This window comes from Archocentrus centrarchus, chromosome 24, assembly GCF_007364275.1.
Source record: "Archocentrus centrarchus isolate MPI-CPG fArcCen1 chromosome 24, fArcCen1, whole genome shotgun sequence".
NCBI lineage: Eukaryota > Metazoa > Chordata > Actinopteri > Cichliformes > Cichlidae > Archocentrus > Archocentrus centrarchus.
In genome coordinates, this window is record NC_044369.1 from 4,335,435 (window position 1) to 4,361,840 (window position 26,406).

The 26,406-nt window shown below is 40.7% G+C and overlaps 3 protein-coding genes across 4 annotated transcripts; all 3 read left to right on the forward strand.

Annotated features, from left to right (window-relative positions):
* Window positions 1-4,955: 4,955 nt before the first annotated feature.
* Window positions 4,956-7,705, forward strand: LOC115774728 (uncharacterized). 2 transcript variants are annotated; one of them, XM_030722116.1, is made up of 9 exons: window positions 4,956-5,095; window positions 5,291-5,611; window positions 5,754-6,020; window positions 6,134-6,166; window positions 6,335-6,418; window positions 6,509-6,537; window positions 6,891-6,947; window positions 7,075-7,149; window positions 7,487-7,705. In XM_030722116.1, exons 1-9 carry the CDS (start codon window positions 5,035-5,037, stop codon window positions 7,595-7,597), a joined length of 1,038 nt encoding a protein of 345 aa, XP_030577976.1. In that variant the 5' UTR covers window positions 4,956-5,034; the 3' UTR covers window positions 7,598-7,705. The 2 variants fall into 2 exon arrangements, with proteins under 2 accessions (XP_030577976.1, XP_030577977.1); XM_030722117.1 differs by having other exon boundaries at window positions 6,134-6,154.
* A 4,524-nt stretch (window positions 7,706-12,229) lies between these two features.
* On the forward strand, window positions 12,230-13,835 carry LOC115774088 (fatty acid-binding protein, brain). The gene is made up of 4 exons (XM_030721153.1): window positions 12,230-12,368; window positions 12,496-12,668; window positions 13,113-13,214; window positions 13,756-13,835. Exons 1-4 carry the CDS (start codon window positions 12,296-12,298, stop codon window positions 13,804-13,806), a joined length of 399 nt encoding a protein of 132 aa, XP_030577013.1. The 5' UTR covers window positions 12,230-12,295; the 3' UTR covers window positions 13,807-13,835.
* Window positions 13,836-15,533: 1,698 nt separating this feature from the next.
* On the forward strand, window positions 15,534-25,615 carry smpdl3a (sphingomyelin phosphodiesterase acid like 3A). The gene is made up of 8 exons (XM_030722378.1): window positions 15,534-15,719; window positions 16,286-16,499; window positions 20,699-20,843; window positions 21,205-21,301; window positions 21,477-21,640; window positions 22,149-22,329; window positions 23,435-23,559; window positions 24,200-25,615. Exons 1-8 carry the CDS (start codon window positions 15,629-15,631, stop codon window positions 24,506-24,508), a joined length of 1,326 nt encoding a protein of 441 aa, XP_030578238.1. The 5' UTR covers window positions 15,534-15,628; the 3' UTR covers window positions 24,509-25,615.
* The last annotated feature ends 791 nt before the right edge of the window (window positions 25,616-26,406 follow it).

Consider the following 26,406-nt stretch of genomic DNA (forward strand, 5'->3'; position numbering starts at 1 on the left):
GGACAGGTGAATCTCCAAAATTAATCAGTTTGGCATCAATGTCTGATGTTGATGCTGACTTGGCCAGAGGAACTGTAGCAACACTCTCAGTGAGGTACATGTGTCCCAGGACCGTGCCCACTGGTATGACTGTCTCTTTCCGAGACTGGTTCTGAACCAGGATTCTGAAATTATTGACATTCACTGCATGGCCTGGTACTACCATAGGTTGCAGTAACACACTGGCTGGAAGTGGAGCCGAGGGAGAGGAGTCAAGCATCAGGATCTCTTTATCAACCGGTTGTGTGAGATCAACTTTGCAGACCACCTGCTGGTCTGCACCTGGGGGCAGAGTAAGAGGGCCAGGGCCCTGCCATGTCACCATGCCAACACTGTCCTCTGACTCACTGGCAGGTGATGTAGTCTCTGCAGCTGAATGCTCACTGTTAGACTCAGCCGGTATGCCAAGAGTTTGTGTGATATCAATGCCACTTGCTCGACACTGTTCCACTAGACTCCTGACATGACTGGTATTTGTCCCTATAATAACTGGGGTCTGGTCATCAGTTCGGGGACTGGGGCAAATCAGGGCAAGAACTGTCACAATCTGACATGTCCCTGTGACCATGGCTGGGTATTCAAGGTCTACCACTACATAGCCACGATAAGGATAGCTAGCCTCTGACTCACTCAAACCCCACAGAGCAAGACCGGACACTGGTTGTATGGGGACATCCGGGAGGTACTTTTGGTACCAGCACTCAAAAATTATAGTGACCTGAGAGCCACTATCAAACAGAGCATGGCATGAGTGTCAATTAACTTTTAACTGTACAATGCTAGGTGGCCCAATCAAACCTTCAGGGATTCCAGAGTCCTGTGGTGTAAGTACGAGACTTCTCTTGACACCACAGTTAACCTCTTCCCTTGCTGGTTTTGCAGAAGGTTGGTGTACCTTTGCTAGCTTTAGAGCTTGAATCAGTTGCCTAATGACATTGCTCTGATTTTCTGGATTACGGCATTTTGCGGCAAAGTGACGTTTCTCCCCACACCGGTAACAGAACTGTTCCTCTGTGTGTCTGGAGGGTCTGGAGAGGGAGCTAGCAGAAGCTTCCACAGTTGAAACTGTAGCTGGTTGGGCCAGCGTGTCTGATTCAGGCACTCTTTTATTTACTTTTTGCTGCAACCTCTTTAATTGCTTTTTTAAAGATGTCAGCTCAGACTCTTGAGTGATCTCAAAAGTGTGTTCTTTGATCACAGTACCAGCACTGGGATATTCATCCTTAGGTACATGGGGCTTGGTCCCAACCGATGCAACCATGCTCTTGAGCTCTTTGATTTCAGCTTTTAGACTTTGGATCTCGGCCTGTCTTAGATCCACTCTCTGTGTTGCTTCTCCTCGATGCACTGAAGTTTTGAGTTTCATCCTAGAGGCTTCATACTCTTCCTCAGCCCGAACTTCACTCAAAAGCTGCAGAAAGGTAGGAGGAGCTGTCTTTCGCTCTCTTAAGCGTAGCTGGATTAACATCAGGTCAGAGGCCACTGCCCCTCTGAGTAGTTGCTCCAAACGAGCCCTATCCCTACAACTAGGGGGAATGCCACCTCTCTGAATGACCTTAGAGAGAGCGCGCTCCAGCCTTCGGAGGAAATCGGAAAGTTTTTCTCCAGGTTGCTGCTGCATCAATCTGAATGCGAAATACAGATCATCCCCGGATTCTGCTGTTCCGAAAGCACTTTCTAGGGCTTCCAAATACACAGCAGGGCTAACATCCGGATTAGAGGTTCGCACAGCTTTTGTAATTTCCAGTGCTGGCCCCTTTAAACTTTCTATTAATCGCCGCTTTTTTTCTTTATCAGTGCATTCACTTTCTTCTATCATGAGCCATGCCTGTTCGAGCCAGTACTCAAACTGCTCTTCCCCAGCTGGGACAGGCTGTGCTCCTGAAAAAATGCGTAAGCGTCGATAAATACCTTCTCAGGGAGGTTAAGTAGCCTTTTCCAAAAAATCCCCAACTGCTTGGAGGATGGACTCAGTAGAGTCCGTGGGGCGTTGACCAGTAGTCAGCAGGACTTTAAGGTCCTCTATGGTCTTTCCTTCAGCTGCCAATAGCCCTTTTAGTTTTTTGTCAAACTCTTCATCAGCAGTGTCAGGGGAGTTTCCTGTAGTGACTAAGGGCCAGGACCCCCTTCCCTCGGGAAGATGGACCTCTGAAGGAAGCCTTGCGCCAGATAAAGTTTCTCTACTTTCACACAAAACCCTCAGGTTGTCTGATCTGGCATCAAAGATCCTTCCTCTGACACGAACTCGCCCTAAGCACTTAATAGTTTCAAGAGTCTCTTCAATTTTGGATATTTCAGTATCTTCTGGAACAATGACCATTAGTCCATGGGCTTCATCCAAACCTTCACCCCTGCACCATCTCTTCAGCTCAGAAACAAGGTTTACCTTATCTGCCATTCTTAAGAGTATTGCTTCTCTACGGTTTCTTAGCTAATCCACTGAAATCTAATAAAAGGGGGGTTGTGAACATCCCAGCGGTGCCTCCATTTTATGTAGCCCGTCTACCATATATATATAAATAACGATGTAGATGGGGCCCTAGGTTCTTTTCTCTATCTACTGTAACTGTTAACAATTAAAGATTATTCAACTCAAATTACCCCCACAAACTAACATACACTAACGCACAATAGGATTAGCAACAGAGAATGTACATTTACTACTACCACCTTAAAACCTTAAAGAGAATGAGCTTTACTGTAAACACAATAAACACAACAGTATTTGAAATGGAAAGGGTCAATTTACTGATATTTGAAGGAAAATAAAAGAGAAATACAAAATTAAAGTGCCTTCTGTTATTCAACTTAAATTTCAAATCATCCTTATCCTTTAACACTATGCCGGCAAAACAATATAAAAGAAAATAAATGTTGCAGGCCTGAATGGTGGCTGGAGATCGTAGTGACCTAAAACTCAGTGGTCGTTTCACTCCACCTGGAGCAACAAAATAAAATGGTGGTACCTTTTTGAAAGACACGTGTCCCGCAGGAAGAAGTTAGCCAGAAGGCCTCATCTCCGGAGAACAGAAGCTCTCAGGAATCACTGCAGAACAAGATGGACTTCACCTCCACTAGAGGAACCACGGGCGTCCCCGGGCCACTCTACTTGTTGCTTAGATGCTGTCTCTTTTCCAGGCCAACAAAATGTCCAGACCGGGCAGCTGTCTTGAAACTAGGTTAGCTACTAGCCGCTTACAGTCCGATCGCTTCAGTCACTAGCTACTCACTTCACCAACGAGCAGCAAACTTCCACACAGCAAACTTCAGGTCGACTTTTGCTGTTCTCACAATGGCCCACAGTCCCAGAGTTGTCTAACCGACAATCCAAATGTCTGTAGCCATAAACTTTTGCCTCCGATCTCTGCGGGAATCCACTTCTCTGCAGCAGCTCCTCTGGTCTCCTGTCGTGCGCACTCCGCCATTCCACCTGTGTCTCCTTCACTTCCACCCGGAAAAAACAGTTCTTTCAAAGAAATACAGTTTTTAAACCCAAAAGAAATATACAATAATCAAATTAATGGTTTTTAACATTCTTAATATTTCATCCATGAACTTAACACAACAAAAAATATTTTTAACTGTTTTTAACCAAATATCACATATTTATTATGAACAGCTTATTTATTACAGTTTCCCCTTTTTTAACCGGGCTACATGCTGACACTTTTTGTATGTCTTACCCCTACTTATTCTCCCAGATCTTTTACAGCTGCAGCTGGATGTATATAGGATTTCATTCAAGTATTCTAGTCCTATCTATATACCTATCTATCTACCTATCTATATATCGATATATATATTTCTATATATCCTACCTATATAGAGATACCACTAGGTAGCAGTGCTGCATCAAAAAGAGACACCTTTTGGCAGGGTAATTACCCTGCCAGAATTACCCCAGGTCCATAAAACTGTAACTTTCGCAACTGAAATGAATATCTTAATAAGTGGCTATTGATTTATGAGGGCAATGCATAAAAAAAGGACCAGTAATGACCAAGGAACAAACTCCTAAGTGGATTGCTTGATAACATTTACTTCAATAATATTATTTTAAAAAATTGGGACCTGGGGTACAGAATTACCCCAGGAACAAATAATAGGGATAAATCCAGATGTGGAAGTGTCAAAGCTTCATCTGGTTGTAGACACTTTGTGACAGGTGGCGCTATTGGACTCCATCTGAGTGCAGATGAACTACGCTTTAGTTTTGAGGCTTGTTGTGTTTAAATCATCCCCACAAATGTCATTTGTAGATAAAGTATTCACGGTGTTTATTTCCTGGTTTGCTCCTGAAAAGCTGGGAAAGTTAAAAACTCCTCAGTGTGGTAACCATCTGTGGTTCTGCTGTTTATCTGCTCATCATTGCAGGCTCAAACCTCCAGAGCTCTGCTGCTGCTGTACCCACATTCTCACCAAACACTTCCCCTTCAGTTCTCAGAAAACAATGATGTCATCGGTGCAATGAGGAGCCCACAGGTCTCAGACCACTAACACATCTTATCAGTGTTTTTATTTAGCCGTTGGAAGTGGTCATTGCTGCAGGGTCACCGTGTGTCATCGTGGACATCAAGACTCAAACTCTAGTGGGAAATTTATTTTCATGTTTGCTGACAGCAGACATGATCATAAACACTGTCTGTGTTCTTACTGATGCAAACACTTCTCTAAACTAACAGTTTTCATACATTTAATGTCCTCTATTCTACTCAGCTGGAGTCCTCCCTGTAAAAGACTGAAGACAGAAAAGTTTGCAAAATGCATCAAACAAAGTTAAAATCTCCAAAAGTTTTTCACATGTTTAGAATCTAAATGAAGACAGAGGGAGGTTAGAGAGAGTAAAAGCTGGGAACTAAATTCATTCAGCCAATGACAGAAGAGAGAGAAGGAGTGATGTCACTATGAGGAAGAGAGCAGGGCGTCAGCGCTGTCTTCATCTTTGAGACGTCTCATTTGTGAATGTGAGAGCAGGAAGAGAGACAGAGAAGCACGATGGCTGAATTCAGATGGATTCAAATGCTTTCATTCCTGATCCTGATGCTTCAGTTTAAAGGTAAGAATACACAACACACTGTAAATGAATAACCTGCCACTAATGTTACATCATTCAGCCTCTGACTGAGACCTGTTTGGTTTGCAACTTCCTGAGTTTTGTTGAACTTTGGAAACCAGAAGTGAACCAACTATGAACATAACAGTCATATCCATGTTACACTTTATTTTCCAAATGATTTTCTCTGTTTCACAGCAGCAACAACTGGACAAAATACCTCCATATTCGTTGTCAGAGATGGTGATGAAAAGACTTTGCCTTGTGGTCATTCTGACTGTGGCAGGACTCAGTGGACCTTCAAAGGTGTAACATCCACTGACATAGTCCAGCTGTTTATTAATGGGATGATTGTAGAAGAAGCCAAAAATAAATCAGACAGACTGAGAGTTACAGCAGACTGTTCTCTGCTTATAAAGAACATCACAGTTGGTGATGTTGGTTGTTACACCTGCAGACACTTTCCGTCACTACACAACCAACAACAATATGCAGACATTCATCTGTCTGTCATCAACAGTGAGTATTTACATCATATTTTCACATCAAAATGTCCTGTTAGAACAACAAGCTACAATGTTACAATAATTATAATCAGAGTGATGAAGTTAATTATCTTCATGTTTGTTTTTCTCTCTCAAAATGTCTCCATCTGTACAAGTGACTGAACATGAGAACAATGGTGAAGTCACCTTGTTCTGCTCTGTGTTGGACTTTGATAAATGTGCACACACAGTGCAGTGGATCTATGAGGGTGAAGACAAACCCTCAGACATGAAGATATCAGCACGATCCTGCACTGCCACTGTGACATTTACAATATCTGACCTCAATCAGAGGTCAAAGTTTTATGAGTTATTAAAGTGTAATGTGATGAATCAGAACAGTGAGACAGTGCAGCTGTTTCCTTACAGCCATCAGTCCTCAGGTGAGAATAATGACATTAGTAACATACAATAACACACAATGGAAATATTACACCCATCTTTGTTGTAGTTGTTTATGTAACAAAGTTTGTCCTGAATTTGTGTATTTGTTCAGGTTCTGCACTAACAGATGAAGGTACAGGCAAAGGTGTTTTTCTTTCTGTCTTCTTGTTTATTTTATTTTTTTACACCAGAACAAAATTTGTCTGTGGGAGGAGAAATAATCTCTCAGTGTCTCAGTATTTAATCTTTTTGTTGCTTGCATCCATCAGATCATCACTGATCATGTCAAATATGTTTCTTTTTTTTTTTACAGGTCCATCATTGCTCTTTATTATTGCTCCTGTATGTTTAGCAGCTCTCTTAATTGTAGCAGTCATCATATGGAAGAAAACTAAAGGTTGGAACATTTGCAGGTTAAACATATTAAACTTTGATAAAAGCTTAAATTTTACTGTGGAAATGAAATTATGCTCTGTTGTTTTTTCAGGGAAAAAAACACAAGTGGAAGAAAACGCAGTGAGTTTAAATACCAAATAAACAAATGTTTGCACAGGTGTGGTTGCTGGATAGAAAGAAAGGAACAGCAGTCACCTTTACTCTTAAGGACTCATCACAGAGACGATAAACAACAGAAAAATAAGGAAAACACCACAAACAGCTGCCTATGAATGTGTTAAATCATCCCTGACATAACTAAGTCTAACATGGAGGAGATATTTCTTTGTTATTAACTGGTTGTAGATTTTTGGGATGATACAAAGCTAAAACCTAAATATTTGCTGTATGGTATATATATATATATATAGCTTTACATTTTAATGTAAGATGATGCATGAAAGTCTTACTGTTAGTCGCCTGTGTTTGTGCAGGGACAGAGCTTAAACCCTGCAGGGACTCCGTCTGCTCCAGGAAGCCATCAGGACACGGTGAGCTCACCTTATTACAGTAACGTTTACCTTTGTGAAATAAAGCAAAAGCAATTTTGTCCTACAGTGATTAAATATGATTGAATTTAGCAGGTGAGAGAGTCATTCTGTTGTCTTCACTGTGTAGGATGATCCTGAGGATGATGTTAACTACGTTTCCATCAACCACACCAGGAATGCCCTCAGTAACACCAGAGCTCAGGTACGCTTCCCATTAGAGTTATTGGACTGGTTCTTATTTAGTGCTTTTGTACTTGAGCACTTAGAGCACCTTATACAACATGTCCCATTCCCTCATTCATACAAGCATGTTTTTCTATATCAAAGTGCTTTCTAACAATCACACACAAACACATCAGAGAGCAGCTTGGGCTTCAGTATTTTGTCCAAAGATGCTTTTGAGTGCAGACTGGAGCAGCCAGGTAGATGACCTGCTCGACCTCCTGAGCTGCAGCCACCCCAGTTATTCACAGTCTGTTCATTAGTGTGATGTCAGATTATGTGTTAACTAAAATATGTTTTGTAATTTTTCTTTCTAGGTCCACGATGATGAAGGTGACACTGTGACCTACAGCGCTGTGACAGCTCCCTCACCTTATCTCAAAGTTTCCACTGATCCCAATGACCTCTATTCCACCATCAACAAATGAGATATTATCCAAGCTTATATGTTTTAATAAATGCTGTTGTTTTATTGTGTACTTCATGGTCACATGAGGAGACCAAAGGTTTTATAAAATAACTGTGGTTTATTTTACTGTCTGTTTTGTGTATTTATTGTTGGTTTCTGCAGTTACATGTTTTCTACTTAACTTTTATTAAAATGATATTACCCACGTCTGCTGTTTCCTGTGCTTTAATGGAATCTCACACACGTACAGAGCAGCTATTTGACTTCCTTAACACTTATCAAGTGTGAAAGTTTTTCTGTGTTTGTGTTTGTGTTAAATAGTTGAAACTGGCAGAGAAACAAAAACAGAAACTCGTGTGATGACAGAAAAACAACATTGTAATTGTTGAGTTATGTTATGATCATGATCAGATATTTCACCCCAATAACATGTTTGTCTTTGACTTAAACTGCTGGCTGTTTCTGCCTGTGTGTGTGTGTGTGCTGAAGTTTTATTTTTAAAAAGAGGAAACCACCACATCTCTGCTGCTGCCGTTTCCACATTCACATTGTGCAAGCTGCTACCAGAAACTGACACCTCCCCAACACCCAAACTTATCACATGTCATCATTTCTCAAGCCAGTGGGTCATTTTTTTTAATGCTTTAGTTCATTAAAATAAGTTACCAAGAGAAAAAAAGTGAGTTGACCTGAACTTTTCAAATCTATGAAATCTTAACAAATATATAAACTAAGAAGTATTGAAACTAAACCGATCAAAAGTCAAACCAAAATAAAGAATAAAGAATAATTAGAAAACACAAAAATAAAACTGTTGAGGGTTTCCAGAGAATGGTCTGAAAAAGAGGAAATATTGAGTGACGCATCAGTTCTTTGGGTGAAAATGCCCCTGTAAGGCCAGAGGAGAATAGCAAGGCTGCTTGGTGCTAATAGGAAGAGAACAGTAACTTAAATAACCACTCGTTACAACTGAGGTATCATATCTGAAAGCACAACATGTTAAACCTCGAAGCAGATGGGCTACAGCAGCAGAAGACCACACCAGTGCCACTCCTGTCAGCTAAGAGCAGCAACCTGAGACTACAGTTTACACAGATGCACCAATTAATAGAATAGAAGATTAGCAAAATGTTGCCTGGTCTGATGAATTTCTATTTCTGTTGCAACACTGTGTTCGTAGAGTCATAATTTGACATAAACAGCATGACAGAATGGATCTATTCTGCCTTGTATCAACAGTTCAGGCTTTTGGTGGTGGTGTAATGTGTGGGGGATGTTTTCCTGGCATGTTTTGGGCTTTTTAGTATCAGCTGAACATTGCTTAAACACAGCCTACCTGCTGACCATGCCCACAGTGTACCTGGCTTCTAATAGCGGCTGTAACCAGAATAATGCACCATGTCACAAAGCTCAAAGCATCTCACACTGGCTTCTTGAACGTCACACCCTGGAGCCTGGCCTGCGGAGGGAGCTTGATGGAGAACGTCTAGTGGCTGTGGTGCCCCACTGGGTGCAGCCTGAAGAGGAGACATGGTAGTGTGTGACATGGTCCCTCCTGTAGGCCCACAACCTGCAAGTGGTGTCATAGGGGTCGGGTGCAATGAGTGTCGGGCAGTGGCCAAGGACGAAAGCTCTGACAGACTGATCCCTGGCTAGTGAGACCGACTATTAGAACATGGAATGTCACCTCTCTGGAGGGGAAGAAGCCTGAGACACATGAGGTTGAGAGATACCAGCTAGATGTAGTCAGGCTCACCGCAGCACATGGTCTGGGCTCTGGAACCAGTCTCCTGGAGAGGGGCTGGACTCTTTTCCAGTCTGGAGTTGATCTCGGTGAGAGGCGTTCAGCTCGGGGGCGTATTCTTGTATCCCTTCGGATTACTGCCTGCATGGTTGGAGTTTTCACTGGTGGATGAGAGGGTTGCTTTCCTGCACGTTCAGGTCGGGGAAGGCGTCCTGACGGTTGTTTCCGCTTAATGAGCCAAATGACAGATCCAAGTACCCACCCTTCTTGGACGGTGGGTACTTGGATCTGGGCAGGGTACTCGTGGGTGCTCCATCTGTTGAGTGGCTCAGAGTAGAACAGCTGCTCCTCCACATTGAAAGGAGCCAGTTGAGATGGTTCAGGCATCTGACTGGGATGCCCGAGGAGGCGCCTCTCGGGTGGTTCGGGCATGTCCCACCGGGAGGAGGCCCCAGGGCAGACCACTGGAGAAATTATGTCTCGCCATGGCATGCATATTCTTACAAGCATGACCATGGCTGGCCTGGGAACGCCTTGGGGTCCCCCTGGATGAGGACCCCCCCTGGTGTTTGTGGCCAACTGTAACAACTGTACTGTTAATTGCTGTTTTATATTGGGTAAACTGAAGCTTAGCACCAAAAAAAAAAAGGGTCAGAATCTGTACTTCACTTTGAGTTTGTGGTTGAGGTCTCTGTTATGTGTGCATGTAAAAAAAAATAACTCTAACATTATGAATAATTAAGTTATTATCTGTAATTTAGATGAGAATTCTGCAATATTTTAATGTGGAATATTTTCAGTCACTGTGCCTGTTGTGGTTCAGTGTGTAATGAGAACTTTTTACCTCCACTTCTGGGCCAACAAGTAATCACACAGAACAGTTTTTATAGGGGCAACTTTCCAAATGCAGCTTTTTTAACTGTTAAAACTCAGTGGAGGACACTTCATTATTCAGCAGGAAAACTCAAATATATTCTTAAAGCAACTGCGGACAGAAGTAAAGTTGAGTTTGGCGCCAGGGTGGCTCAGTGGTTGAGCAGGCAACTACATACTGTATACCACATGGCAGTGTAGAAGGCCCAGGTTTGAGTCCTGACCTAGTTGCTGTTTACTGCGTGTCTTCCCCACATCTCTCCTCCTGCTTTCCTGTCTCTCTCCACAATACTATCAAATAAGGCTGCAAAAGGCCAAAAAAATTATTAAAAGAAGCAAAGCTGAGTTTAGACAGTACAACTTTCTGCAATTCTCTTTCTTACCACAGAGTGGCGTCAGATGAATGTAAAGGTAAATGGGGGGCACATCTTTACATTCATTTCCACATACTACCAACCTAAAAGTATACCAACACCCATGTATTTACACTGCTGACCTTCTCCTTTAAACATCATTATCACTGCTGAGAGAGAACTCTATAACACTGGGCCTAAGAGCCAGCAGTTTATATTATATTTATATATATAGTGTTGACAGAATAAGCCGCTAGTGCCCAGTTTTAGAGTTAGTGGAAAGAAATCAAAATAAAACTTATCAAAGTGTCCTTAGCTGCATTTTATATGTGATATACTTTCCAGGAAACCAGCAGGGCAGTCCTGGAATATATAATTTAGCCAGCTTTTTTTTTTTTTTTTTACTGTAATCTTTCTTCTTACTGAAACAATAAAAGTTCTGACTGTACTGTATTTGTGTTTTTGGGTGACAAGATTTACACTGTGGTGGATTTTCAAGTTTATAATTCAGATGAAGAAGGAGAGCTAAACAATAAAGAATTTTTACAAAGAAATAAATAAAAAAGTCTGAAGGCTGTTTGAGCAGCATGCAGTACAAATAAGTAGTTTAAATAAGTTTAAACATGGAGAAAAATGGTAAAATATTAAAGATGGGATGAAAGTAAAAAAATTAAGAAAAAGGCAAAAAAGAAGGAAATGAAAGTGAAGTTTGATATTTTATGGAACTGAATCTATCAGACAAGCAAAGAGAGAAAATTAGCATTTTTTTTATCTGAAATGAAATAACACACAGTATACACATGTTAAAAACAGAGGTATGGAAACTTAGTTTATCACCTTGCACCTCTGGCATTAGCCTGACTGAACAAATGTATAAAGATAAAGAAGATACAGGAAGACTGTTTATATCCATAAATCCAGCATAAAATGGATCATTGTTGACCATAACCTGTGAAAAGAAGTCACAGTTTGCTTTTTTGTAACCAAAAACTTGAATCAGATGTGACACCATCAGTTACATGGTGTGAGAAAGTTACACACACTCTCCGTCTCTCTCTCTCTCTCACACACACACGCACACAACCATTTAGTCACAGTAATTAGTGTGTGTGTTGAGCATGAAGACATTGTAGCCAGGGGGGTCATTAATGCAGTTAAGGACAAAAGGCTGTCAAATAAAGTGATTCTGCTTCACTGACGCGTCCCTACAGGAAACATTCCAGACACAAGGACTGCTGTCTGTGCAGTAACACAAGACTAACCGAAGAGAAAATGAAAGAAAGAAATATAAATATGGACAAACTCCTGAGGCTCATAAACAAGAAGTCTGTTCTCCAAAGCATCTGAAGCCTCATTTTTCAGTCACACATTAGAAGCAATAACTTTTAACTGAGTGAAAATAGTTTGTCACTCCTTTACTCTTAAATATAAACTTTCCTATGATGAAATATGGCAAAGCGTTCTCTCACCAAACACTGGCATCCCTGAATGAGAGTAATTACATCATCAGGCACATAAATGGACAAAGTTAGGTTCTTTTTTTTTAACCTTGTCAAGAACATGACCCAATTCAACTACCCAATCACAGCTCAGTGAAAATCTCCTGAGCCAATGGCATGCCTAGTGCCTCCCACCTGCATGCATAATAAGAAGAAGCTGTAAAATAACATAAGGGGGTAAACGTGCAGAAGCTGCAGCTCGCTCAGTGTGCTTTGGAGTTAACTTTGCCTCTCTGCAAACCTTCACCATGGTCGACGCCTTCTGTGCCACTTGGAAACTGGTTGAAAGTGAGAATTTTGATGATTATATGAAAGCACTTGGTGAGTGAAAAAACTTTCTTCTTCTTCTCTTTTCTTTTGTTCAACACACAAATGCAACAACTATTTTTTGCACAAAAAAAGAGTTTATTGTAACTCAGCCACATTTTCACCTCCGTCCTTGACTTAGGCGTGGGCTTTGCCACCAGGCAGGTTGGTAATGTGACCAAGCCGACTGTGATCATCAGCCAGGAGGGAGACAAGGTGGTGATCCGCACCCAGAGCACCTTCAAGAACACAGAGATCTCCTTCAAGCTGGGAGAGGAGTTTGATGAAACCACCGCTGATGACAGGAACTGCAAAGTGAGCTGACCAACAATGAATGAAAGACAGATTCTTGCAGCTTTTTATTACTGTGCGCTTATACATAAAAGAATTAAAGGAATGTCCAAGTGCACAAGTAAAGAAATTCACTATGTTCCCATGTGGCCTGTGGTTAGAGGCAAATTCATGCTCAGGCTAATCTGCAGTCGCTGGGCGGGTCCAAGTTTTTTCTGCACTTTTGATTAAATTATCTTTCAAATCATTGTGCAATTTTTAACAGTATTTTCTCCAAATGTTTGAAGGAAATTAGAGATAAAAATTGATTTTATGTGTAAAAAGTTTTCTGTCAGTTTGTGCTGTTTCTGTTTGACTCAGTGGCGATGGCTGACCTCGTGACATCTCTGGAACTGGGCCAACACTCGGCTGCATTTTGATTTCTCCATTTCCCAAACAAGATACATGCTCTTCCTTTCTTCTTTTCAGTCCACGGTGACTCTGGAGGAAGACAAGCTCATCCACGTCCAGAAGTGGGACGGCAAAGAGACCAAGTTCGTCAGAGAAATCAAGGACGGCAAGATGGTCATGGTGAGACGAAGACACCCAGATCTCATAAACTTCTTATTCCTGTGCATTTACTAAACAGTCAGAGACTCGGTGGAGTCGTAGGTGATAATGAAGATAGAGGGTAAATCAGCAGATGACTGCAGCAATGTTTTTCCAGACCAGTTTGAAATCACTTGAAACTTTTTTTAATCACCGTATCTACAGTCATCACTGGAAACAACTGATTTATCACCTGATCTACTGCATAAAATTGTGCAGAAACTTTTCCTTTTTCATGCTAAAGTTTAGTAGGCTTGGAAAACAATTAATAATCACTTAAAGGAATTACACATAAATCTAGAAAATGAAGAATTAAAAAGTAATTAAAAAACATTTTAATAGTTTGTCTGAAGCTCCAAAAATGCACCCACCACTCAGTTGTTTATTCTTTTTTCCTATTCTGTTGAATTAAACTGCTTCTGTTGGACAACGTCAATTCCCAACTTACCCGAGCACCGACCAAACAAATGTATTTAATTAGTTAAACTTATGAACCATGCTGTCTGTCCTCTCTCCTTTGCAGAAATTGACCTTTGAAGACGTCCATGCAGTGCGTACCTATGAGAAGGCATGAGAGCTCTCACAGCCTCCCAAAACTGGACACAAAGTGTGGGGTTTATAATTATTGTTGACTGTATGTTTCTCTTTGCACTTCATCCTCCTTCACATGTAAAAGGTCTGCAAGCTGCACGTGTTTTGTAAGATTTTTTTTTATATGACTACATTTCTGTCATGATGGATGGATCTTCTTTGCAACCCTGTGTGAAAAACAAATTAAAAAAACACAGAGAATTAAATCTTTGTCTCTTCCTTGATGTGATGAAATTGTGTTAAACTAGCTGGATTGTGATTTATGACAGAATTTGTTCAAAACAGTGAATCCCTCTCTAGTCCAAACCTTTCAGAGGCCATAAACTGTCACCATCATGTCAGATATGTGGAATGAGCATAAAAAAGAAGACACAACAGGCTGTGGGTACAGCAAAGGTTGCATGTCTGTGGCCATTTATATAATCAGCAGAGTCCATTTAAACATAAACACTATTTTCCTCTCTGGCTTGTTGGCATCATGACATTATTTTCTGGGACAAAGTAAAGCAGCTTCATCAGTTTGCCAGATTACCTCCTTAGAGCAAACAACTTGCCTCTTATGACTCACTTAATGTGATTTTTATCTTACTTTAATCCCTCAGGTGACTTCAGTTCATGCTTTGAATGATTGTAATAACATATTTAGTCATTCAGCTCTCGTATTTTAGATATTCGAGGGCAGCAGACTTCTGTATATATCTAGAGGAGCTGTGTTCCTCTTACTCTGGATAAGCCAAGGTAATTAGTGTTTATTGAACTACTTTAAAACAAAGAAATAGTGTCTATATTCACAGCAACGTCTCTATGCAGAGCAAAAAGAAACATTAATTCAGGAGAGGAGAGATGTTTCCATGAAGTAAATTAAAATAGCTATAATAATGTGACAATTTAAAAGGGTTTGCATGCACAGGTGAACTCACAGATTTATCAAATAAAGCAGCTCCTGACAAACTTTGATAGAAAGTTTCACTTCAGTGGCCCACAACGGTTTAATAGTGTTCCAATTCGACTGCACTATTCAGGTATTCAGGGGGAAAAACCCCTGAACTGCACACTCAGCAGTGCATGCAGACATGGTTAGAGATTATTCATGGAGACGTTCCCCTCAGGAGCTGGTAGAGACAAAAAAAAAAAACTATGCAAACCAGATTTAATTGTGAGGTTAATGTTTACTCTACTGTATTTGCTGAGTGATCTGAAGTGGATACAAGTTTGGAGAAACAAATAAAAGCTTGCTAGAATATAGTTTATAAATGAAAGGCATTCCTGCCCATGCACAGAGACAAATGGGGGATTTTAATAATCCTACCAACACTGCAACATCGCATGTTGATACATGAATGTAACATCAAAGAGGGGGGAAAAATGCATTGATTGTGTAATATGAGGCAGCTCGAGATGTCTCAACTCGAGGCGTTTCTTTCGCAGCCTACAGATGTGTTTGGGCAGGAAGCTGCTGTTGATGCACCGAAGAGTACCAGAAGCATTTATTTCATTAACCAATGAGAAAGCAGCAATATCACATCATAAAATAGAAGAGCCATTCATTGGAAATGTTAAGCAAATTTAGGGTTATCGTCAGATAGGCTCCACAAACCACATCCATACATATTCTTACATTAATGAGCCCTGCAGGCGGTCGACCTTTATTTTCAGAAGTCCCTCCCCCTTCAAAACAGAAGTCACGTGACGAGGTCGCGGTACTTCCTGTTTACTTCTGGGAAGGGTCACTGAACGTTCACAGGTACCTTGAAGTGTTTATAAGCTATGGGACACACTTTGCGGTCGGTTTAAACACACTGAACATGTTGGAGCTTTTGTGGTTTCTCCTGCTGTGCTGCAGCGCGGCTCCGCTTGCGGCGGCACCGACTGGAAGCAGCAACCTGCCGGGCACAGGTGAGCGATAGCGCCGAAACTTCCTCCGTTAGTGACTTCGCAGTATTTTTACTTTGTATCGCAGTCCAGTGACCCAAATACTCATACCACCTGAAATGTGCAGCTCACAGCTTACTTTACCGGATGGGCTTCATACGTAAAAAATAAAATGAACGGCGTGAAATGTTTCAGCTATAAAAGTGGAACTTTTCTTAAATTTAGTGTTGTTTGGTTAATGTAATGCCTGCCGAATTTACACTGAGACATGGTGGATTTGTATTTAGTGTGAACATTTGCTGTGGAAGTCGTATTTTCTATGTTAATTATGAAAACGATATAATTGAGAGATTTGTAAACAGAGTTTAGCCAGAAAACATCAAAAACGCGGTTACAGAGGGTTTATGGGTTGTTTGAAGGAGAGATTAAAAGTATGTTTATAGTTAGTTTTCTTTTGTGTCATAAAATAATATTTAGATTGTAATATGTTCAAGGAAGAAAGACTGCTGTACAGTTAATATGCAGAATGATTAAACCTGTGAGTTCATATGGTTCATTTTTCATTATTCACCCTGGCTCCACCTCTCCAGGCAGGTTTTGGCACATCACCGACCTCCACCTGGACCCCTCCTACCACCTGGCCCCAGACCCCACCAAGGTTTGCTATTCCTCCAAAGGAGTTCCCGCCACCAATCCTGGTCTGTATGGAGACTTCCTGTGCGACTCGCCTTACCGCCTCATCGAGTCGGCCTTCACTAACATGGCATCGCTCACACAGCCAGAGGACTTCATCATATGGACCGGGTTGGTACACCGATGAGAGAGAGGGAGCGGTATATCGTGATATTTTAGTACATCATCTTTCAAAAGGCTTTGCTGCGCTCCCTTCATACGTTTCATGCAGTTTGTCTCTAACTGATAATTGAAACCACAGAAGTGGTTTTCGATTAGTTTCACATCCTCATCGTGCAGTAGCTGTCATGCACCTTTGTGTGAGAGTGATTTGTACTTTTTGGACTGAAAGATTGAGGATGTTTGTTTGAATGGTGTCGCCTTCTTCAGAGAAGCGTTTTACAGTTCTGTTGTAACAGTAAAAACAATGATATTCAAATTAGATTACAGTTTTACATGTGTTTTGTAGTACCATCACAGTCCAAAGCTTCAGGTTAGCCTGGATCTTGGTTCATTTTCAAATAATTGCAAAACTAATGACATTCTTTTTAACTTCAGCTGCACTTTGTGTTCACTTTTAATAAGAAAATTTTAGCATCCTTACACATGACTGATGTGTGACATTATCCTCTGAACATTACTGTTAGTTCACAGTACTGCAGAGTACTGCAGTACTATCTTTATGTAAACTCAGACTCTTCTTATTGGTTTTTATCTCCAAAGCGAAGCCTAATCTGCCTCACGCGATGCCACTTGTTTCAGAGACTGTTGCAGATGAAGGCTACAACTTTGGAAACTGTGAAAAATTGAAGGGGCGGTGTCATGTTAGACCTGCATGTGCTTAACAGTAAGCTAGTCCTCACCTCTGCTTATGGGTAGTAGCTCAAGGTTACAGGTTTGACTGGCAGTTCCAAATTGTTCCAGTCATCAGCTTACAACACGCCTCTAAACTTATCAGTCCTGTTCATCAATGAGATGTTTTTTCCGACATTGCAAAACAGTCACATTTTGTACAAATGAGTCATGTGCAAGCATTTTTTTTCTCCTAACCTGTTTAGGTCTACTTTTTCAGGCCAAATATTTATGAAAAGTCAGGAGGCTCGATAATGGCATTGTCATCATTAAAACCTCTAGCTCACTGTAACACTAACACTTTAATCTTACTAAAGGTGTGCAAGGCTACAATTGTTGAACTCAGATGTATTTTCTGTCCTTTTTTTTCCCTCTAAAGTTCATCAAGCTAACTTCAAAGAGATTTTCCTGATTAAGTTGAGATTTTTGTTTCTCCCCAGCAGTTCTTAGTGGTTAGGATGGTTGAAGAGGCGACATCATAGTGTTTTTGATTAAGTTCAGGATTTTCACTGTCACCGGCTTCGCTGTAAGAAACGCACCGCTGAGTGTGTCTTCTTTCATGTGTGTCAGCATGAAAAGTATCACTTCTGCATTTATTGTCTGGCTCACATCTCATGATGAAAACCCACAACTTTTCTCCCTTGTGTCTTTTTTATGAGCACACAGTGGGTATCAATCTTGATTTCTTAGTTTTTTGCATATTTGTCAAACTTACATGTTTCAGATCATCAAACAAGATTCTATATTAGACAAACATATCCTGAGTAAATACAAAATCAGTTTTTAAATGATGATTAAATTTATGAATAGAAGAAGCTATCCAAACCTACCTGGGCCTATGTGAAAAGGTAATTGCCCCCTAAAACTGATGACTGTTTGTGCCACTCCTGCCAGCAAGTACTGCAGTCACATGTTTGTGAAGAATGCCAGTTAGTCTTTCACTTTGCAGAATTGTTTTATTTCAGCTACACTGGAGGGTTTTCCAGCATGAGCGGCCTGTTTAAGGTTACACCAAATCATCTCAGTCTGATTTTAGTCTGGACTTTGACTCGGCTGCTCCAAAACCTTCATTTTGTTCTTTTTGAGGTGGACTTGCTGTCGTGTTTTGGATCTTTGTCCTGCTGCACAACCCAAGTGTGCTTGAGCTTCAGGGCATGAACTAATGGTCAGACACTCTCCTTCAGGATTTTCTGATAAAGAGCAGAAATCATGGTTCCATCAATTATAGCAAGTCGTCCTGAAGCAGCAAAGCAGCCCCAGACCATCATGGTACCACCACCATATTTGTTGATATGATTCTCTGGTTATGAAACGCTGTGTTAGTTTATGAAGATGTAACCAGACTAAAACCTTATAAAAGTTCAACTTTTGCCTCATCAGTCTGCAGAATATTTTCCCAAAAATCTTGGAGATCATCAAGATGCTTTTTGGCAAATGTGAGACGAGCTTTTGTCTTCTTTTTGGTCAGCAGTGGATTTCACCTTGCACCTCGTGGTTGCCATGTTTGCCCGTTCTCTTTGTTATTGTTTATTCATGAAAATTGGCTTTAATTGAGATAAGTGAGGCCTGCAGCTCTTTAGATGTTCGGGGTTTTTTTGTGACCTCCTGATGAGTCGTTGTTGTGCTCTTGGAGTAATTTTGGTAGGGAGCCACTCCTGGGAAAGTTCACCGCTGTTCCAGGTTTTCTCCATTCGTGGATAATGGTTCTCACTGTGGTTCACTGGAGTGAAGAGTGAGCCAAAATTCCTCTACCGGGATGTGAAAGACTCATTGCCAATTATCCCAAATGCCTGATTGTAGTTCTTGCTACCAAGGGTGGCACAACCAGTTGTTAAGTTTAGGAGGTAATTATGTTTTTCACACAGGGGCAGGAATGTTTGGGTAGTATTTTTTCCCCTTAATAAATGAAATCATCATTTAAAAACTGCATTTTGTATTTGCATAATCTTACAATTTTATCCTCCCAGATCATTGCAGGGTTTTTTTGGTCCCTGTGATGGAAAGTGCACTCATTTCAGAGTGCCTTCTGTATTTAATAGTACTGAATAAAATTATGTAATCCCAGTTAAGCTCTGAAGCTCCAGGTCTGACAGATGAACAGGAGTTGTGGAGTCCCTGTGAAAAGTAGCTTAAAGAGAGCTCTACATGCTCTGTAAGAGGTGAACTAGAGTGAACTAATGTTCACTACACTGCAGGACTGACATAGACTAAGTAAGCGCAGTTGTAAGCATCAGTCTCAGCAGAGCTGCACCCATACACTTCTTTAATAATCTGCAGCTAATCAGCTAAACCAGGAATTCATAGGCTTATTAAACATGCTTAAGAGAACGGCTTGGCACTTGAAACTAGAAAAAGACTCCCTGGGGTGGAGGATTAAGTTACTGTGCAAGCAGATTTGTGCTTTATTCTATTGTTACTGTGCTTCGCGTCATGAGTTTGCCTTTTCACTTAATGGGGAAATCCACTGTACAGCGGAATTTACATTATATTTGCAATACTGTACAAGCCAAGCATGTGTGGAATGAATTAGTGTGATGTAGCAGGAATGCAGTGCTGTTAGGAAGTCGGGTTTTTTTTCCAGATTTCTGCTGGAAAAATGATGACTGAGCTGCTCCCGGTTACTGCAGTTTCTGTACTCACATTTAGGGGCATCTTTAATCTTCCTCACTGGAGGATTTTAGTTTAATAAGCCACTACAAGACAAGCTGAATTCTGTCTTCCTAATAGCATACAGATATTCACTTGTTTTCTCAGTCTCTCCTGCTGTTTTGTTATTAAAGCAGAACTTTGGTTTATTGTACCTGGGTTCTAATTTCATCATTTTGGTCACTGCTGTCTCTGGATGTCCTGAGAGACTGATGGCAGGTAACAATAAATAAATACTCGTCAAGTTTATTGCTGAATCTGGGAATATGTCAGTTTAGCCTAAAATTCCCTTAAAGAAAAGCAAAATAATCCCCCCAAAATCAGAAAGAGGCTGCATTTAGAAATCTGCTGTTAGATTTAGAAATGCTGCATATTTCATCAGTGACCTGTGCAATGGGGCATATCCATCAACTGGGTAGATTTTGACTAATTTAAACAATGATACAGCATTTACATGTTGTTTTTGTTTTTTTAGTAATATTTTCATTGTAACCTGTAACCATGTTTCACACCAGTTATCCAGTGTTTTTAAAAGTAAACCTGAAAAAAGTATAAATCACAGAAACAGGAAAACTGCATGATTAGAACTGGACTGTCATTTTTCTTTCTTTTCTCTTTTATCGTGGCTGATCGTTTGAGTGCTCTCTGTTTTTCTTAAATTAACATTTTTACCAGTTAAAAAAGCAAAATTGATCACCATTGATTCAGATAATTTAAGCAAACCCTTCAAAACAGCAACACATGTTGGAATCACCACGTGTCACATTTTATTTAGTTTTCATTTCAGTGGAAATCAAATGAAATGAATGGATTTTATTTCCCCTCTCTGACAGCGACAGCCCGCCTCACGTCCCTCCAGATGAGCTCTCTACAGACATAGTCATCCAGGTCATCAGTAACATGACCCAGACCATCAGACAGCACTTCCCCAATATGACAGTCTACCCAGCAGTTGGAAATCATGACTACTGGCCTCAGGTGACTTTATGCAAGTAGACAGCAAAGCAGTACCTCAAGCTTTCCTCAGAGAAAAATAATGATGTATGCTGGACTAATGTTTGCACGGTGTATCACATTCTGAGCTAAAATGAAAGTGTAACCTAAACATTAGTTGCTGCATGAAGCGTTTCAGTTTGTGCTGCTATTTTTTTGCAGAAGTAACTGAGGGAGGGAAGTTTTTCTGATACAGACTGTCAGCTGACTTTGCCTTATTTATGTGGTTGAGTGAAATCCATCTGCATTATCTGCTATTGTATATGAGATTGCATTTCACATTTGTAATAATGTGTAACCTGCTTTGGGATAACAGTACATATTTTCTGCTTATCGCTGTTCTTAGGACCAGATGCCAGACTCCACTAATGCCATCTACAAAGCTGCCGCCCAGTTTTGGAAACCCTGGCTGCAGGCTGACGCTCTGCTAACGCTCTCGCAAGGTACGCGAGTCGCTGCCAACAGAAATATAGAAGCAGTCAATGTCTGAGAACTGTGAAGTTCCCACATGACGAAATGAGGAAGTCAGAAAACCACCGACCTTTGTCATGTGATTATGAATGTCCTTTGATGCGGCAGGTTTTTGTGCTGTAACTTCATTTTGTTTTGCCCTTGCAGGCGGTTTCTATTCGCAGCTGGCTAAGCCTGGTTTGCGGGTGGTTAGCGTCAACACCATCCTTTACTACGGCCCCGATAAAGTCACGCGTAACATGACAGACCCGGCCGGGCAGTTTGAGTGGCTGGAAAAAACTCTGGAGAAAGCTGCTCAGAATCTGGAAAAGGTATAAAATCTTGTGTTGCTGTGTGCTGCACCCTGACCGATTAGACCTTTTTTATTTGGTCATATTAATCACCGTAGTGATCATCACAGCGATTGATATGACAGAGGCTGGTCTGTGCTTGAAATCATAGCTTATATTTTTGCACATAAATCAAGCTGAATGTGTGTATAAGCTGTACACAGCTTTTCATGATTTCTCTGAACTGTTCTTTCTCCATGGTGGAGTAATTATATAGCAGACATCTTTATCGACTTGGGTGCACAGGTTTGAAATTGTTTTGGATTTTCTATAATCCACATGAGGCCAAAAGTATACATGCACCCCTCATATTTGGTTAAATGTCCCTCAGCAAGTTGGAGCCTGATTAGATGCTTTTGGTAGCCATCAACAAGCTTCTGGCATAATGCTGACTGGATATTTGAATACATGGAAATATGAATTTTCTTCCATTAATCCGTCCATTTTCACTTCACTTCTATGTTTAAATGCGACATACTTCTCTCTCTAGGTGTACATCATAGCCCATGTACCAGTGGGGTATCTGCCCTTTGTCAGAAACACCACAGCTATAAGAAAGAGCCACAACGAGAGACTGGTCACCATCTTCAGGAAGTACAGTCACGTGATCGCAGGACATTTCTATGGACACACTCACAGAGACAGCATCATGGTGCTGCAGGACAAACAAGGTGGTAAAAACATCCATCAGTATTTTTAATAAATGGAGTTTAATATATTTCCTCTTATCCAAGTGCACTATCAGTTTTTAACGATGACTCACAAACCAATTGTGAGCTAATTATGTCATTTCTACAAGGATATTAACACATGCAAACCCCCGTAAACACTAAGAGATATAACTCAACTCCAGCAAACACACTCTTTGTATTGCTGAGGTTATTAATGCATGAGCACAGCAACATAAACACAAAGCCCACCTACACATTATTGTAGGTGGGCTTTTTTATGATCACACACAAATATCATCATGGACTCTATTTTTAGCACCTTTGAGAAAAGTAATGCAGCTCTAATATGAAGCGCCTGTTACATCTGAAGTGAATAGAAGAATCGGTCGTAAGCAGCAGAGAGGAGCGTACTCGATAATCCTGATTATGAATGTAAAAAGAAAACATTCTGGAATAATTGAGCAAAAGCGTTAATGTTCATTAATAAAACATCAGTAATTAGCAGTAAGATTTCACCCAAAAGGAAGACTCAGATGCTGAGGTTCTCGCAGACCTCAGAAACTATCAGGATGCTGTCATGTTTGGGTCCATCTCTTCATAATTCATATTCAGAGTAGATTTTAGTTGCAGTTTTGACCCCACCAGGATCAGACCGAATGACTCCAAGACCAACAAATGTGACAAATGTGTTTGAAAAAAATGCTTCCAGCTGCTAATAATAATAATAATAATAAAACTCAGAGTTGAGCTTGGTCGTACTCCACATGTACTGATGAAGTCATTTATTTTCACAAGCTACAAAAGATTCTGCCGATCATCAATTTTCATTTTTAAACTTCTCTTATTAAAGCAGCAGGTGCTCCTCCAACAAGATGTTCAAGTATGTTGTTGTACAGCAGCAGGCTGGAAACTCGTCAAGTCTGTTAAATGAAAATATATTTTTCTGCTGAGATCCAGTTTGACTGCATTTTGAAATAATTGCAGCTTCCGCTCTAAATAAAATGAGAAAAAGCTGCAGACAAACTGCTGACTGTGTTAAGGAACGGGCTGACCTTCACTTTCCTGTTTTCTGTAACTAAACTATATATATTTTTTTTTTCTGCAGGTAAACCTGTGAATTCTCTCTTTGTGTCACCGGCTGTTACACCAATCAAAGATGCTGAGCAGTCCTACTCCAACAACCCATCTTTCCGCATGTACTTGTACAACAACAAGGACTACACTATGCTGGTGAGAAGTCAGCTCATATCTGAATGTCTGAATGCATGGAAGGAAGACTGAAAATACACTATTCTCTACAGTGTCTCTGCACATTGTAGCAGTAAAATCTCCCATTTATGCGTGAAAAAATAATTGTTTAAACCATAAAAAGAAAAGAAGGAATCTGATATTCTGGAAACCATCACCCGAATACATAAAGCGGTAAGAAGTGGTAAAAATCACGAAACAATTTGTTACATGTAGCGAGCTAAAATCTGTTACACTAACACATTTGCCCTGACAGGTGTGACAGATCAGTTTTACAGGTGGTTAAAGGACCGGCTATTTTGGTAAAGGGACCAGTGAAACCCCGGGAATCAAACCACAATCAGACCTTACAAACTTAAAAAGAATACAAAAGAAAGATGAGAACTGTTCAAGCTGGCAACCACGGTGACAAATTTAGGTCAAACTATAAACGTCCCGCACGCCAACACCTACTCTAACTTTTATCTCGTTGCTCAAAGACAGAAGCCGAAGTCCTTCTTAATGATTAATCACGGTGTCAGTCAGCACACAAAAACCAGTTTGTGGCATTCAAAAAGACTCAAAGACTTTTTTCTTTCTCCTCTTTCTCTCCCATTTTTGCTGCCTTTCTCTCTCTCTGAAGGATATCTGGCAGTACTATTTGAATCTGACGGAAGCCAACGAGAAACAAAGATCAGACTGGAGGCTTGAATATGTCATGACTGAGGCTTTTGGACTGATTGACCTGCAGCCGCAAAGCTTACTCCAGCTGGGCCTGAGTTTCATGCTGCCGCAGACCAAAACCTTCCATAAGTATTTTAATCACTTCATGGTCAGCTACAACAACAGCATCACCTGTGACGGAGGCTGCAAGGTCAGCCAGGTGTGTTCTGTGCTCTACCTGGACCAACTGTCCTACTCCAAATGTGCAAAGGGAGCCTGGGAGCATTAATAAGCGTCAGAATGAAGGATTGTTGAGGGATTTTTCTCAGGAGTCAGGTTTTTTTTAATACTTTGCTTGAAATGACAGAAAAGGGAAAATCAGTGTGTTGCTTGAAATCTTAATATCAAAATATAAACAAATATTCTTTGATAATTTATTCTTTTTGAAATGTAATATTTGCTAAGTAGAAAGATGAAGTCAGAAAAAGGGAAGTGCAATATAATACTTCTGCTGTTTGAGAATATATATCCAAAGAAATGCAAGCTGGTGTCCAGCTGACATGATTTTACCTGCTTACTTGCATCAGTCTGCAAACACATGCAGATGGAGTCAGGACCAAATGTTGACAGTAGATAAATCCATCATGTTTGCTCCGTGTAGTCCTCCCTGCACTGATTGATTGCTGCTAAGCTCTGCTGCCTGAGCTCATGTTTTTGATAAAGCATGCATGCCTGACATATTTCAGAGCAAAGGTTAAATCTGATACTTCAGATGTAGAAGGCTTTAGAGGTGTGGAGTACCCTCTGACCTCCACCCACACCCCTCATTCACAGCATTAGAGCAGGAAGATCAGGAAGAAAGTTAGTTCATTAGAGTCCAGCCACTCCTTTGTTGGCTTATTTTATATTCTTCTGATTACTCAAATGTGTTTTTAATGTATATTATAGAGAGTTTGCAGCATCACCAAAATTATCGTTTAATTATACAAATTAAATATTTAGAGAAAGACCAAGGAAATGTATTTTAATCCAGTTCTTTGATGACGTAACTGAAATATTAACAGAAAATTTTAAATTTGAAACATTCATTTTAAAATATTGGACTGTGTGATGCATTCTGCTCATATAAAACTAAAACTGCTTCTTTAGATGCTTTTTAATGTTTTATAAACCGGCAGTTTATCCTGTCATTGAAACACGTGCTTATTATGTATAAGACTCTGAGAAAGACGCCTTTTAACTATTAAATGTGTACAATAAAATGCACTAGAACAGAAACCCTGGTACAATGTGTAAGAACAGCATGTCAAACTGCTGCATAAAAATGGAGTACTTATTATGTTACGTGTAACAGACAAAAAATTGATTTGGAGTTTAATGATTATTTTTCTATTAAATAAAGATCTTTATGCAAAAGATGCATTGATCATGTTGTATTTCTGCACTAGCAGGTTAATACAGAACGAGTTGTTGCAGTTAATTGAATGTAAAAAGAAGCTGAGCTGCCTCCTGTAAGAGTGGCTAACTTGAAAGTCACACTTAAACTTGTGCCGGCTAGTTTGTCCCAGCAGGGGGGGCGTAGGAACAACGGCTGACCCCTGGTGACCTTCATACTCCCTCCCACCCTCAGCCCCTCATTTTATTCTTTTTCAAACTTTCTAGAAACTCGTTTCTCAGCCAGCGCTTCAAGCATTTGCCCCTCTCCTCTCCCACCCCCCCGACTCCTTTGTCCCTTTGCCTCCCTTCTCCAACACTGATTACGCCGCTCCTAAAGATTCAGCTTTTTAAATCAGGGTTTTTCCAGGCTCAGACGGGACCTTTGGGAGGAAACTACAGTCAGTTCATGTACGATAAAGGCAGCGAGTCTGTGTTACCTTATTTCACTGTAACATTTCTAAACTGAGGAGTTTAGGAAATATTCTCGGGCAGTGAATGTGTACTTTGTGTTTTTGTTAAACTTTCCCCCCTCATGTGCCTCTTTGCCATTATTATTCCTGACCAACCCCTGCCTCCCTCCACTCAGAGCCTTACAGAACGTAACCGTGGAGACAGAGTCGGTGGCGAGCATGGCGATGGAGAGGACTCCATTGCCACGGTAACCATGAGTACAGCTCCCAGTGCTCTGGGTCCTTTTTTAACTACTGAACTGCCGGATTGATGAAGCCAGCGTTATGCATCTCATGTCTG